The sequence below is a fragment of the Balaenoptera borealis genome, assembly GCF_965194805.1.
Source record: "Balaenoptera borealis genome assembly, chromosome: 19".
NCBI lineage: Eukaryota > Metazoa > Chordata > Mammalia > Artiodactyla > Balaenopteridae > Balaenoptera > Balaenoptera borealis.
In genome coordinates this window covers 53832877-53849535 of record NC_138878.1, presented here as the reverse complement: position 1 = coordinate 53849535, position 16659 = coordinate 53832877, and the positions used below count along the sequence as shown (strand labels likewise).

General features: G+C 37.7%; 1 protein-coding gene across 13 annotated transcripts in view; it reads left to right on the top strand.

Annotated features, from left to right (window-relative positions):
* Positions 1 to 15812, top strand: part of ZNF568 (zinc finger protein 568) — a 40312-nt gene extending 24500 nt beyond the window's left edge. For all 13 annotated transcript variants that reach the window (XM_082367354.1, XM_082367349.1, XM_082367351.1 and 10 more), the window contains 3 exons: positions 8726 to 8852; positions 9122 to 9217; positions 13135 to 15812. In XM_082367354.1, the coding sequence (XP_082223480.1) occupies positions 8726 to 8852; positions 9122 to 9217; positions 13135 to 14720 (1809 nt within the window). In that variant the 3' untranslated portion in view covers positions 14721 to 15812. The remainder of the gene's footprint in view (positions 1 to 8725; positions 8853 to 9121; positions 9218 to 13134) is intronic.
* The last annotated feature ends 847 nt before the right edge of the window (positions 15813 to 16659 follow it).

Genomic DNA, 16659 nt, shown 5'->3' with positions numbered 1-16659 from the left:
CCCCGGCCTCTCTCCTATGCCCCCAAGGACCCACGCAGACTAGAGGGGGGTTTGGAGGGCAGGGGATCTGCCTGCAAACTCAGCAGGCTCCCCGTACCCGAGTGGGTAGGGCAGTCGCCCTTCTGCTCCTCTCCTGCTCCTCCCAGAGGGCCCCTCCTGCCTGCCTCTCTGGTTCTCCCCTTGGCCTCCTTCCTATGCCCCCAAGGACCCACGTGACCTGGAGGGGGCTTTGGAGGGCAGGGGATCCGCCTGGGAGCTCAGCAGGCTCCCCGGGCTGAGTGGGCGGGGCAATCTCCCTCTGCTCCTCTCCCGCTCTTCCCAGAGAGTCCCTCCCGCCTTCCTCTCCTGATCTCCCCCGCTTCAGGGGTGCTGATCCTGTCTGGCCTTCACTTCTCCTCTCCCCCCTCAGTCCCCCTATGTCCTACCAGTTCACTTTGGGGTCCCTCCCATCTCCTTGGGCGCCAGAGTGCCCCACCAGTGGCAGGCAGGCGCCCTAGTTGTGGGGGGATGCTAACTCCATGTCTTCCCACACTGCCATCTTCTATGTGTTCTTTTTAAATCCCAAGTGGATAATTGTATTTTTATTATTTTTCTAGCATATTTTGTGTTTTTCTAAAGTATAAAATTAATTTGTTTCTACATTTACAAAGTCATACATAGCAAGTATTTGCTCCAAAGTTATTTTAATGATTCCCTCAGTCTTCATGTAAAATCTAAATGCTAGTTTTTGTAAGTGCATTTGACTAATTTGGTTAATACAATATTGGATAGTAACAGCAAAAGTATTTTATATTGGCTTTTGTTCACATAGTGATTAGTGAAACCATTACACCAGAGGCCAGTTTTCTACATCTGGTTTTGTCTTCAGTCTTCCTCCTCACTGCTTCATCAGACTTCATTATGCTTCTTCAAGTCAGGGTGATGTTCCATTGTCATTGGCTTTTGATTTTTTTGTCATGATATTTATCCTACGGTTTCCCATCATTGGTGATTTCACATGCTTTCAACCTCAGCAAGAAAGTGAATTTTGAGTGCAAGAGTTCTTGTGTTTCCAATTGTCTATCTTGAATTGGTGAATATTTGTGGGATTCTGAGACTTCCTGCTGACTTGGAGAAGTATAATATGATGGATAAAAACATGGGCTCTGCAGCTACACTGCTTGGGCTGGAATTTCAGCTCTACCACATAGTAGCTTTATGACCCTAGGAAAGTTAACTCTTAGCACTGGTTTCCTTACCTTTCAAATGGATAATAACAGTACCTACTTCATAACCTTATTAGGGGAATTTTGGAAGTTAATATATCTAAAGAAATTCTAACAATGCTTGGCATATAAGTACTCAATAGATGACAGTGATGATGATATTGATGGTAGTAATGATCCTAGAGATAGTTTCCGAGACACATTAATTGTGATTCAGCTTTTAGTAATTTGCATTTATATTTCCCATTTTTCTATCTTATTTATACTATTTCTTGAATATTCTCCCAAATATGGGATATATATTTCTTTTTTAGAGCCTTTGCAGGTAAAGATTTTTCCATATTTGGATACTGAAGTTTTTAAATGGAGAGGAAGAGTTGGTTTTTGTGATCAAGTAACATTCTTTTCTAAAAATTTATCATTTGTTTTTTAGTTTCTGTCACACCGCTCTCATAGTTTTGATTCTCATCCCACGACTGTAAATATAAGCAAGAAACAAAAACCTAAGACCCTTTCTTTAATGCTTAACGGTTGATTCTGACCTTGGCCCTTTACCTACCATGTATGTTCTTTTTTTTTTTTGAATTTTATTTTATTATTTTTTAATACAGCAGGTTCTTATTAGTTATCTCTTTTATACATATTAATGTATATATGTCAATCCCAATCTCTCAATTAATCCCACCGCCACCAACACTACCCTGCCCCCGCTTTCCCCCCTTGGTGTCCATACATTTGTTCTCTACATCTGTGTCTCTATTCCTGCCTTGCAAACTGCTTCATCTGTACCATTTTTCTAGATTCCACATATAATCATTTATATACGATATTTGTTTTTCTGACTTACTTCACTCTGTATGACAGTCTCTAGGTCCATCCACGTCGCTACAAAACCCAATTTTGTTCCTTTTTATGGCTGAGTAATATTCCTTTGTATATATGTACCACATCTTCTTTATCCATTCGTCTGTTGATGGGCATTTAGGTTGCTTCCATGACCTGGCTATTGTAAATAGTGCTGCAGTGAACATTGGGGTGCATGTGTCTTTTTGAATTATGGTTTTCTCTGGGTATATGCCCAGTAGTGGGATTGCTGGGTCATATGTTAATTCTATTTTTAGTTTTTTAAGGAACCTCCATACTGTTCTCCATAGTGGCTGTATCAATTTACATTCCCACCAACAGTGCAAGAGGGTTCCCTTTTCTCCACAACCTCTCCAGCATTTATTGTTTGTAGATTTTTTGATGATGGCCATTCTGACTGGTGTGAGGTGATACCTCATTGTAGTTTTGATTTGCATTTCTGTAATAATTAGTGATGTTGAGCAGCTTTTCAGGTGCCTCTTGGCCATCTGTATGTCTTCTTTGGAGAAATGTCTATTTAAGTCTTCTGCCCATTTTTGGATTGGGTTGTTTGTTTTTTTAATATTGAGCTGCATGAGCTGTTTATATATTTTGGAGATTAGTCCTTTGTCCATTGATTCTTTTGCAAATATTTTCTCCCATTCTGAGGGTTGTCTTTTCGTCTTGTTTGTAGTTTCCTTTGCTGTGCAAAAGCTTTGAAGTTTCATTAGGTCCCATTTGTTTATTTTCGTTTTCATTTCCATTACTCTAGGAGGTAGGTCAAAAAAGATCTTACTGCGATTTATGTCAAAGTGTGTTCTTCCTATGTTTTCCTCTAAGAGTTTTATAGTGTCTGGTCTTACATTTAGGTCTTTAATCCATTTTGAGTTTATTTTTGTATATGGCTTTAGGGAGTGTTCTAATTTCATTCTTTTACATGTAACTGTCCAGTTTTCCCAGCACCACTTATTGAAGAGGCTGTCTTTTCTCCATTGTATATCCTTGCCTCCTTTGTCATAGATTAGTTGACCATAGGTGCATCAGTTTATCTCTGGGATTTCTATCCTGTTCCATTGGTCTATATTTCTGTTTTTGTGCCAATACCATATTGTCTTGATTACTGTAGCTCTGTAGTATAGCCTGAAGTCAGGGAGTCTGATTCCTGCAGCTCCGTTTTTTTCCCTCAAGATTGCTTTGGCTATTCAGGGTCTTTTGTGTCTCCATACAAATTTTAAGATTTTTTGTTCTAGTTCTGTAAAAAATGCCATTGGTAGTTTGATAGGTATTGTATTGAATCTGTAGATTGCTTTGGGTAGTATAGTCATTTTCACAATATTGATTCTTCCAATCCAAGAACATGATATATCTCTCCATCTGTTTGTGTCATCTTTGATTTCTTTCATCAGTGTCTTATTGTTTTCTGAGTACAGGTCTTTTATCTCCTTAGGTAGGTTTATTCCAGGTATTTTATTCTTTTTGTTGCAATGGTGAATGGGATTGTTTCCTAAATTTCTCTTTCTGATCTTTCGTTGTTAGTGTATATGAATGCAAGACATTTCTGTGCTTTAATTTTGTATGCTGCAACTTTACCAGATTCATTGATTAGCTCTAGTAGTTTTCTGGTGGCATCTTTAGGATTCTCTATGTATAGTATCATGTCACTTGTAAACAGTGACAGTTTTATTTCTTTTCCAATTTGTATTCCTTTTATTTCTTTTTCTTCTCTGATTGCCATGGCTAGGACTTCCAAAACTGTATTGAGTTATAGTGGCAAGAGTGGACATCCTTGTCTTGTTCCTGATCTTAGAGGAAATGTTTTTAGTTTTTCACCATTGAGAATGATTTTTGCTGTGGGTTTGTCGTATATGGCCTTTATTATGTTGAGGTAGGTTCCCTCTATGCCCACTTTCTGGACAGTTTTAATCATAAATGGGTGTTGAATTTTGTCAGAAGCTTTTTCTGCATCTATTGAAATGATCATATGGTTTTTATTCTTCAGTTTGTTAATATGGTGTATCACATTGATTGATTTGCGTATATTGAAGAATCCTTGCATCCCTGGGATAAAACCCACTTGATCATGGTGTATTATCCTTTTAATGTGCTGTTGGATTCTGTTTGCTAGTATTTTGTTGAGGATTTTTGCATCTGATTCATCAGTGATATTGGTGTGTAATTTTCTTTTTTTGTAGTATCTTTGTCTGGTTTTGGTATCAGAGTGATGGTGGTCTTGTAGAATGAGTTTGGGAGTGTTCCTTCCTCTGCAATGTTTTGGAAGAGTTTGAGAAGGATGGGTGTTAGCTCTTCTCTGAATGTTTGATAGAATTCACCTGTGAAGCCATCTGATCCTGCACTTTTGTTTGTTGGGAGATTTTTAATCACAGTTTCAATTTCCTTCCTTGTGATCAGTCTGTTCATATTTTTTATTTCTTCCTGGTTCAGTCCTGGAAGGTTACACCTTTCTAAGAATTTGTCCATTGCTCATGTTGTCCATTTTATTGGCACAGAGTTGCTTGTCGTAGTCTCTTATGATGCTTTGTATTTCTGTATTGTAACTTCTCCTTTTTCATTTCTAACTATTGATTTGAGTCTGCTCTTTCTTTTTCTTGATGAGTCTGGCTAAAAGTTATCAATTTTGTTTATCTTCTCAAAGAACCAGCTTTTCGTTTTATTGAGCTTTGCTATTGTTTTGTTTCTATTTCATTTATTTCTGCTCTGATCTTTATGATTTCTTTCCTTCGACTAACTTTGGGTTTTGTTTGTTCTTCTTTCTCTGGTTCCTTTAGGTGTAAGGTTAGATTGTTTATTTGATATTTTTTTTGTTTCTTGAGGTAGGATTCTATTGCTATAAACTTCCCTCTTAGAACTACTTTCACTGCATTCTTTAGGTTTTGGATCATCGTGTAGTCATTGTCATTTTGTCTCTAGGTATTTTTTGATTTCCTCTTTGATTTCTTCAGTGATCTCTTAGTTATTTAGTAACGTATTGTTCAGCTTTCATGTGTTTGTGTTTTTTCCTTTTTTCCTTGTAATTATTTTCTGATCTCATAGCGTTGTGGTCGGAAAAGATGCTTGATATGATTTCAATTTTCTTAAATTTGCCGAGGCTTGATTTGTAACCTAAGATGTGATGTATCCTGGAGAATGTTCCATATGCACTTGAGAAGAAAGTGTAATCTGCTGCTTTCGGATGGAATGTCCTATAAATATCAATTAAATCTATCTGGTCTATTGTGTCATTTAAAGCTTGTGTTTCCTTATTAATGTTCTGTCTGGATGATCTGTCCATTGGTGTAAGTGAGGTGTTAAAGTCTCCCACTATTATTGTGTCACTGTTGATTTCCTCTTTTATGGCTGTTAGCATTTGCCTTATGTATTTAGTTGCTCCTATGTTGGGTGCATATATATTTATAATTGTTATATCTTCTTCTTGGATTGCTCCCTTGATCATTATGTAATGTCCTTCCTTGTTTCTTGTAACATTCTTTAAGGTCTATTTTATCTGATATGAGTATTGCTACTCCAACTTTCTTTTGATTCCTATTTGCATGGAATATCCTTTTCCATCCCCTCACTTTCAGTCTGTATGTGTCCTTAGGTCTGAAGTGGGTCTCTTGTAGACAGCATATATATGGGTCTTGTTTTTGTATCCATTCAGCGAGCCTGTGTCTTTTGGTTGGAGCATTTAATCCATTCACGTTTAAGGTAATTATCGATACGTATGTTCCTATTACCATTTTCTTAATTGTTATGAGTTTGTTTTTGTAGGTCCTTTTCTTCTCTTGTGATTCCCACTTACAGAAGTTCCTTTAGCATTTGTTGTAGAGCTGGTTTGGTGGTGCTGAATTCTCTTAGCTTTTGCTTGTCTGTAAAGCTTTTGATTTCTCCGTCGAATCTGAATGAGATCCTTGCTGGGTAGAGTAATCTTGGTTGTAGATTCTTCCCTTTTATCACTTTAAGTATATCGTGTCACTGCCTTCTGGCTTGCAGAGTTTCTGCTGAAAAATCAGCTGTTAACCTTATGGGAGTTCCCTTGTATGTTATTTGTCATTTTTCCTTTGCTGCTTTCAATAAGTTTTCTTTGTCTTTAATTTTTGTCAACTTAATTACTATTGTGTCTTGGTGTGTTTCTCCTTGGATTTATCCTGCCTGGGACTCTGCACTTCCTGGACTTGGGTGGCTATTTCCTTTCCCATGTTAGGGAAGTTTTCGACTATAATCCCTTCAAATATTTTCTTGGGTCCTTTCTCTCTCTCTTCTCCTTCTGGGACCCCTATAATGCGCATGTTGTTGCGTTTAATGTTGTCCCAGAGGTCTCTCAGGCTGTCTTCATTTCTTTTCATTCCTTTTTTTCTTTTTTTTCCCACATCTTTATTGGAGTATAAATGCTTTACAATGTTGTGTTAGTTTCTGCTGTATAACAAACTGAATCAGCTATATGTATACATATATCCCCATATCCCCTCCCTCTTGAGCCTCCCTTCCACCCTCCCTATCCCATCCCTCTAGGTCGTCACAAAGCACCGAGCTGATCTCCTTGTGCTATGCAGCTGCTTCCCACTAGCCATCCATTTTACATTTGGTAGTGTATATATGTCAGTGCTACTCTCTCACCTCATCCCAGCTTTCCCTCCCCGCCATGCCCTCAAGTCCATTCTCTACGTCTGCGTCTTTTTTCCTGACCTGCCACTATGTTCATCAGTACCACTTTTTAAAATTCCGTATGTATGCCTTAGCATACAGTATTTGTTTTTCTCTTTCTGACTTACTTCACTCTGTATGACAGATTCTAGGTCCATCCACCTCACTACAGATAACTCAGTTTTGTTCCTTTATATGGCTGAGTAATAATCCATTTCATTCTTTTTTCTTTATTCTGTTCTGCGGCAGTGAATTCCACCATTCTTTCTTCCAGTTCACTTATCCGTTCTTCTGCCTCAGTTATTCTGCTATTGATTCCTTCTAGTGTATTTTCTTTTCAGCTATTGTATTGTTCATCTCTGTTTATTTGTTCTTTAATTCTTCTAGGTCTTTGTTAAACATTTCCTGCCTCTTCTCCATCTTTACCTCCATTCTTTTTCTGAGGTCTTGGATCATCTTCATTATCATTATTCTGAATTCTTTTTATGGAAGATTGCCTATCTCCACTTCATTTAGTTGTTTTTCTGGTGTTTTATCTTGTTCCTTCGTCTGGTACATAGTCCTGTGCCTTTTCATTTTGTCTATCTTTCTGTGAATGTGGTTTTCGTTCCACAGGCTGCAGGATTGTAGTTCTTTTTGCTTCTGCTGTCTGCCCTCTGGTGGGTGAGTCTGTATAAGAGGCTTGTGTAAGCTTCCTGATGGGAGAGACTGGTAGTGGGTAGAGCTGGTGTTGCTCTGGGGGGCAGAGCTCAGTAAAACTTTAATCCACTTGTCTGCTGATAGGTAAGGCTGAGTTCCCTCCCTGTTGGTTGTTGGCCTGAGGTGACCCAACACTGGAGGCTACATGTTCTTTGGTGGGGCTAATGGCAGACTCCAGGAGGGCTCCTGCCAAGGAGTACTTCCCAGATCTTCTGCTGCCAGTGTCCTTGTCCCTACAGTGAGCCACAGCCACCCCCTGCCTCTGCAGGATACCCTCCAACACTAGCAGGTAGGTCTGGTTCTCCTATGGGGTCACTGATCCTTCCCCCTGGGTCCTGATGTGCACACTGGTTTGTGTGTGCTCTCCAGGAGTGGAGTCTCTGTTTCCCCCAGTCCTGTCTATGTCCTGCAATCAAATCCTGCAGCCTTCAAAGTCTGCTTCTCTGTGAATTCCCCCTCCCGTTGCCAGACCCACAGGTTGGGAAGCATGACATGGGACTCAGAACCCTCACTCCAGTGGGTGGTATAATTGTTCTCCAGTTTGTGAGTCACCCACCCAGCGGTTATAGGATTTGATTTTATTGTGATTGTGCCCCTCCTACCGTCTCATTGCAGCTTCTCCTTTGTCTTTGGATGTGGGGCATCTTTTTTGGTGTGTTCCAGTGTCTTCCTGTCGATGATTGTTCAGCAGTTAGTTGTGATTCTGGTGCTCTCGCAAGAGGGAGTGAGCACACGTCCTTCTACTCTGCCATCTTGAACCAATCTACCATATATGTTCTTTACAACCACTCATATCCTTCTGCCATGGATTCAGCTCCCAATTTTCGGTTGATGGCTAACAAATTCTCATCTCCTTTCTTCATACCTCCAGTTGCATAGTGGGCATTTCCATCTGGAAGTCCTATAGAAATATCAAATTTTGCATGTTCAAATTTTCATACCTCTCCTCCTTCCTCCAGCCTTATATCTCTTCCTTCCCCACTATTTCCATATCCTCTTTCTTACTAGATCACACAATTGCTTGGACAGGTTCTGAGCCAGTTACCTATGTATCATATCTATGTCATCTCTGTCACAGCCTAGTATAAATCAGTGACCACTATTTCCAGCTTCCTGAATAATAGATGATGAATTCATCAGTTTGCTGATGCAATAATTAACATAATTCTACAGGATATTTCTATTATGGTATATTTTCCCCTATAGTATAAATACAAAATTAAATAAATATGCAAACCTGATATATGTTATCTGATCCCTGGATACTAGCTAATTGGGTTCTTACATGTTTTGACCACAGTGTTTAGTTTTGATGACTTCAAATTGTCTTTTTACAGGAAACAGTAACATTTAAGGATGTGGCTGTGGACCTCACCCAGGAGGAATGGCAGCAAATGAAACCTGCTCAGAGGGACTTGTACCGTGATGTGATGCTGGAGAACTATAGCAACCTAGTCACAGTGGGTAAGGGTAGCTTTGCAATTTTACACAGAATTCTTTTCTATCTGAAATGTGTGAAGACTTCAACTTGCCAGATGTCTTTAACTAGCCTTCCCTTTCTTCATTTGATTGTATGTGCTTGTCTTTAGGGTAAAGGCTAATTACTTTGTCTCACTGTGGAAGTTCCTCCATCCTCATCTTTTATAGGCCCTCAAGTCCCCAGGAATCAACCCAAGATCTGGATGGTTGTCTCCAACATTAATACCCAAGTCCTTTGTTGTCTCTCATCATAGGCTGCCAAGTCACCAAACCAGATGTGATCTTCAGGTTGGAGCAGGAAGAAGAACCATGGGTGGTAGAAGAAGAAATGCTTGGGAGGCCCTGTCCAGGTGAATAAGTGAAAGTGCAGGTCTGAATGAGAAAGACACATGACAGTTGTTCAGGGGGTTGATAGCATTTCACATTTTCCAAGATTCGCTTAAGTCTTCTAGAGTGACAAAAGGTATGAATGCCTTGGATTATGGTGACACTTCCAAATACTGTATTGGAGCTATCTTCCTTTTTTCAAATTTTAGGTACCAAAACTTCCCTAGTTCATTTACAGCATTACTTTCAAGATTAGTGTCCCTCTCTATGATCCTTAAGCTCGCTCTTTCCTTTGTGTTCATAGAGTTTTTTCTTATGCATTCAATATTTTGTGGATGTACAGTATTTTAAAAACATATTTGTTTCAGAGTTAGATTCCTTTTCTTTCTATTTTGAAAAGCCTCAGATTTGTTTTGTAACAATACTCACACTTTCCATTGTACTTCACAACTCTCACAATCCCACATAGGTTTAAAAGTTTCTGGCTTACAAATTGTTACCTCCTTCCTGCTTATTCACACCTTTCATTCCTTTAATTTTTTTGAAATATAATATATGAACACTTAGTTAAAAAATATAAACAGTCCAAAAGATAACATTGAAAAGTAAGTCTGTCTCTTACCCTTGACACTCAGTCCCTTTCTTTTCCCAGTTGAGTACACTTCTTTTTTCAGAGTTGTGCTGGCTATTCTTTTTTTTTTTTTTTTTTTAATTTTATTTACTTATTTTTGGCTGCGTTGGGTCTTCGTTGCTGCGCGTGGGCTTTCTCTAGTTGCGGCGAGCAGGGGCTGCTCTTCATTGTGGTGCACGGGCTTCTCATTGCACTTGCTTCTCTTGTTGCAGAGCATGGGCTCTAGGCGCATGGGCTTCAGTGGTCGTGGCACAGAGTCTCAGTAGTTATGGATTGTGGGCTCTAGAGCACAGGCTCAGTAGTTGTGGCACATGGGCTTAGTTGCTCTGCAGCATGTGGGATCTTCCTGGACCAGGGCTCAAACCTGTGTCCCCTGCATTGGCAGGTGGATTCTTAACCACTGCACCACCACAGAAGCCCTGTGCTGGCTATTCTTGATTGTTTATTTCACCATAAGTATTTTAGATTCAACTGTCTCTTTCCAGAGAAAAACCTGCTGGATTTTTTGTTGGGCATGTGTTAGAAGTATAAATTAACTTTCGGAGCACCGACATCTTTATAATGTTGAGGTTTTCTAGCCAAGAACATGTTCTCTGTCTTTGTTCAGATCTATCTATTTTTGTGTCCTGCAGGAATGCTTTCCAAGGTTTCCTTTATACCTTTTGTAAATTTCTTACTAAGTTTATACCTAAGTAATAGACAAGAGAAAAAAATCAGTACTAGAAGAATTGGAAAGGACCCTATAAAACCATCTTTATTTATAGATTAGAAGATTATATCCCTTAAAACACAAGAGAATCAACTGCAACAAATAGTAAGAGAATCCAGTGATATGGTAGGGTATCAAATTAACAAATAAAAATCAATAGTTTTCATGTATACTTCAACAACCGAGTAGAAGATATAACGAAAAGGAAACCACATTTATAGTCATAACAATATACATAAAATACTATTCTGGGCATGGGCTCATGGAGCTTATAATTTAGTGGGAACTGGAGTCCCTAAGGTTTTGCAAACAAGCAAATATCTTTTTTTTAAAACCTTTATATTTAGTTGAGAGTTGGCTGTGTATAAAATTCTTGAGCCATACTGTCTTTCCTAGAGGTTTTGTAGACAGTTCCCTGAAGACTTTAGATAGTCCTCTGCTGCCTCTTGGCTTTGAATTGTTGCTTGGAGAAATCTGAAGTCTGATTGTTTTCCCTCATAGGTGACTTGATTTAGTTGCCTGGATGCCCATAGGTTTGTTTTTCTTGAAAGCTTTAGAGCTTTATGAGGCTTATTGATCAGTCAATATCAGTTTTTCCTGTAAGCTTGTATATTCATGTTTTTTGATTCTTGTAGTGTGGTATAGATCTGAATACTGGTTCCTTTTATAACTATCATTCCTCATCTTTGAATAAGGTTATTTCCTGCTGGACCCACTATTTACAGAAGGAGAGTGCTGGAGATTGTCTAGAAAAATACTCTTGAGCTAGAAGGAAGCCTCTGTTGCTCGTATTGGCTTCCTGTGTCATACAAGGTTTGGTGTTAAGAGTTGGTTTGCCCTTTACTTCTTCTGAATCAGAGATTATTAATTGCATGCTTCCTCTAGCACTCAGTATCTCTTCTACCCTCCTATGCCAACATCCTGCTTATACAAGAATAATGGCTATTTGCATCTCCTTGTTTAGCTCTGCCTTCCCTACCATTTGACAGGGCCAGAAGAAGACCATTATGTTCCTGCCACCATGCAGTCTTAACACATCTGGATTCCATTGTTGTAAAAAATGACTCATTCATTCTGTCCACAGGGTGTGCCTTCTGTTTTGGAGAACTCTGTTCACCATGCTTTCTGTCTAAGATAAGAAAGAACAGCCAGTGTCTCGGTTTCTTCCCTACCTGGTTCAGTCTACCCTCTGGTCTTCCTTATACTCTGGAATTGGAGTTTAACTGTCTTTTAGTTTTATTGAGGATATATTTTCTTTTCTGTTTCTTCTTCATGTTTGCAGAGAGGAGAGGACACAGAGGTGTTTAATTCCACCATATTGAAACAGGAATTCCTCTTCTATATTTGATCCTATGGATCACCCTTCCTGGAAATGTCTTCTTTTCTCTAAAGAATTCTGATTTCTCCTCAGTTCCTGTTTATTTTTTCTTATTCCTTTATGAACTGTGTTTTACATGACTCCTTTTCTCCAGCCCTCACTGAGCATTATCCAAAATAGTTCTAAATTACATATAGACTCCTTTTTCCTTTATGTACCTTCATGATATAGATGTGTTCATGCCTTCAAATCAGTATATAACTACAGACTTTAAATTAATCCTCTGTTTTTCAGCCCCACTCTTATCCCTGCCTTTTAAGTACCTAAATCCTCCAATTTTTGAGCTTTTCTAGTGTTCTGTTGTCAAATCACTTTGTTGTTGGACATTTGCATCTTCGTAGCACAAAACTTGAATTTCTTAGCTAAGCTATCAGTTGACGGTTTTCTTACCCTTTTGCCTTCCATTATTTTGTTGAAATGTCTTGTTTACCCTTCTTTTTACTCCTATTTCCTTTGTTCTTATGGGTTTGAATCTTTATTCTTTTTTTTTTTTAATTATTTATTTATTTATTTATGGCTGTGTTGGGTCTTCGCCTCTGTGCAAGGTCTTTCCCCAGTTGCGGCAAGTGGGGGCCACTCTTCATCGCGGTGCGCGGGCCTCTCATCATCGCGGCCTCTCTCGTTGCGGAGCACAGGCTCCAGACGCGCAGGCTCAGCAATTGTGGCTCACGGGCCCAGTTGCTCCGCGGCATGTGGGATCCTCCCAGACCAGGGCTCGAACCCATGTCCCCTGCATTGGCAGGCAGACTCCCAACCACTGCACCACCAGGGAAGCCCTGAATCTTTATTCTTTTACTGTCATTTCAATGGAATTTTAAGAAGTGGGAGAAATAAACATATACATTCGATCTGTTTTGTTTAACCACAAGTGTTAATTTTATCCTCTAGTCATTTGACTTGCTATCCAGTCATTTATGTGTTTGCCCTTTCATCTTAATTATTCTATTCATTTTACTGATATCTGCATTGTATAAGTATGTTTTGTAAATCAATCAAAGCAGGTTGGGCCTATTAATGGCAGTTTTCTCTCCATAATATTATCTATAGGCGTTAACTTCTCAAATCTTAGAAACTAGGGACATTTGCACTTTGGATTTCTTTCATATTGGGAGACTAGAGCCAATATCAAAGATCAACCCCACTTTGGCAAATTTCTGAAATGTTATCAATAATGCAGTAGGAGAAAAATTCAAAAGTTATAATTTTTGGTCCTCCATTTTAGAAGTTTGGGAAGATGGTGAACAGATCAAGGAGCAGCAGGAAACACTTGTGAGGAAAGTCACATCCATCTCCAAGAAAACTCTAATTAAGGAAAATGTCATTGAATGTAAAAAAGTTGCAGAAGTATTTCCTCTGGGCTCAGACATTGTTACTTCAAGACAAAACTTCTATGAATATTATGACTCATTTGATAAGGGTTTTGAACATAATTTAGACTTACTTAGTTATGAGAAAGGCTGTATAAGAGAGAAAAATTATGAGTGTAATAAGTATGGGAAACCATTTTACCATTGCTCATCCCATGTTGTAACCCCCTTTAAGTGTAATCAGTGTGGACAAGACTTTAATCATAAATTTGACCTCATCAGACATGAGAGAATTCATGCTGGAGAGAAACCGTATGAATGTAAGGAATGTGGAAAAGCTTTCAGTAGGAAGGAAAATCTTATTACACATCAAAAGATTCATACTGGGGAAAAACCATATAAGTGTAATGAATGTGGAAAAGCTTTCATTCAAATGTCAAACCTTATTAGACACCAGAGAATTCATACCGGAGAAAAACCTTATGCATGTAAGGATTGTTGGAAGGCCTTCAGTCAGAAATCAAATCTCATTGAACATGAGAGAATTCATACTGGAGAAAAACCCTATGAATGTAAAGAATGTGGAAAAGCCTTCAGCCAGAAGCAAAATCTTATTGAGCATGAGAAAATTCATACTGGCGAGAAACCTTATGCATGTAATGAATGTGGTAGAGCTTTTTCTCGAATGTCATCTGTTAATCTACATATGAGAAGTCACACAGGGGAGAAACCTTATAAATGTAATAAATGTGGAAAAGCCTTCTCTCAATGCTCAGTATTTATTATACATATGAGAAGTCATACAGGTGAGAAACCCTATGTATGCAGTGAATGTGGGAAAGCCTTCTCTCAAAGTTCATCCCTTACTGTACATATGAGAAATCATACAGCTGAGAAACCCTATGAATGTAATGAATGTGGAAAAGCCTTTAGCCGGAAAGAAAATCTCATTACACATCAAAAAATTCATACTGGAGAGAAACCTTATGAATGTAATGAATGTGGGAAAGCTTTTATTCAGATGTCAAACCTCATCCGACACCAGAGAATTCATACTGGTGAAAAACCCTATGCGTGCGCAGTATGTGGGAAAGCCTTTAGTCAGAAATCAAATCTCACTGAACATGAGAAAATTCATACTGGAGAGAAACCCTATCATTGTAATCAATGTGGAAAAGCTTTCAGTCAGAGACAAAATCTCCTTGAACATGAAAAAATTCATACTGGAGAGAAACCGTTTAAATGTAATGAATGTGGTAAAGCCTTCTCTCGAATCTCATCCCTTACTCTTCACGTTAGAAGTCATACAGGGGAGAAACCGTATGAATGTAATAAATGTGGAAAAGCCTTCTCTCAATGCTCATTACTTATAATACATATGAGAATTCACACTGGTGAGAAACCCTTTGAATGTAATGAATGTGGGAAAGCATTCTCTCAAAGAGCATCCCTTTCTATACATAAGAGAGGTCATACAGGTGAGAAACGCCGAGTATACTAAATGAATAAAGACCTTCTCTTAAATTCAATCCATGCTTTACTTAACTTTAAAATATCTTGGCATAGTCTCAAAAAATGAAAAAGATCTTTATGAAAAAATTGTAAATCTTTATTGAAGGGCAAAAGACTTGAGTAAATGGAGGGAAATACCACAGATGTAGATGGAAAAACCCAATATCATAAAATGTCTTTTCTCCCCAGATTAATCTATGGACCTAATATAGTTCCAAACATCTAACAAGAATTTCCTAGGATTTTTACCAAATGCTTCTAAAATCCATATGAAATAAAAGTCTATGGATTGCTGAGACAATATTGAATAAGAACAGAGAGGACACACCTTCTACCATATACTACATGTATTATGAAGTTATGGTCATATAATAGTGTGTGGCATTAGAACATTAATGGATAAATAAAAAGGTTTTACAGAATAGAATGCCTAGAAGTAAATGAATGAGTATATGCCAACTTGTTGTATATTAGACATGACATCGTGAATCAGTAGAAGAATGACGGCCTAGTCAATAAAAACAGTTGGAGTATTTGAATCTCTATATTGGGGAAAATAAAATTACATACAACCTTACAACATATAAAGAAAAAGAATTCCAAAGGATTTGAACACTGAAATGTGAAAAGCCAGACTTTGAACTTCTTGAAAGGAAATAACAGGATATTGTCTATGACTTTGAGGCAGGGAAATATTTTTTAAAAGGACCCTGCCATTCCACTTCTGGATATACATCCTAAAGAAATTCATAAATATGAATAAGAAATATATATATATATCTGAATTGAAAACAACATATATATTGAAGGGATAATGGATGAATAAAATGTGATATATTCAAATAATGGAATGGTATACAGCAGTTAAAAGCAATGAGCTTGGTCTGTATTGTGTAACATGGTTGTTATCTAAAATAATGTTGAGTGAAAAAAAAATCAAGATCCAGATGAAACATACCATATAATAACATTCATGTAAATTGGAGTGAAATCATTCACAAAGAATAGAACTATGTTTTTATTATTGAAATATGTATGTAAAACTATTTTAAATGGATTAAAAAGGACACATACCAAATTATTGACAGTGTTGTCTCTGGCAGGAGATTAGGATTGAGGGTGTTGGTCAAAGGGGGCTTTTAGCTTTACTTGTAATTTTTATGCCTTAAAAAAAGATGGGTAGCATATAAAATAAATTTTAAAAGTTAATGATACACAATGGTGATATGGATGTCTTATCTTAATAGTGTTTTTGTACTTATTTCTCAGGATTTATGGGCTAGGGGAAGCCTATACCCAGAGAAGAAAATGTTACAATGGATTCATGTGTCCTATCAGGTGCTGAACTATTTTGTCAAAAATATTTCCAGAAAAGTAGTAATTAAAAGTGATAGTTCTGTTTACTATATAATATGAAGTTAACATGTTTTATCAATCCCATGATGCTTTTTTTCCCCACATTTTCACATTTTGAATTTAGAACTCAATTTTCAACCAAGTATATCTTAGATTCAAGGAAGTATATTATTATTTATTAAAAATTTGAAAATCAGAGGGCAGTGTGACAAATCAAATGTGATTTTATTTACTATTTTAGGGCATCATCAAGGTCTAATGATCCCTACTCTCTCAATGTGTCTTGCATTATTTGGCAACTGACTTGTTGGAGTCATAGCTAATAAGTTAGTAAGTTAGTAATATGCTTAGAGTCATTGTGGAGAAAAAAAGATTTTCCTGAGAAATTAACTCTACAATATTAGTCTTGCACTGTAAGTTTCCATACAACCAGCATAGGCATTAATATCATTGTTAATTATTACAATATTTTGAAACAAGAAAGCCTTTTATAGGCCATTTTAAAATTTTAATTAATTAATTAAATTATTTACTTGGCTGCGTCAGGTCTTAAGTTGTGGCACGCAGGATCT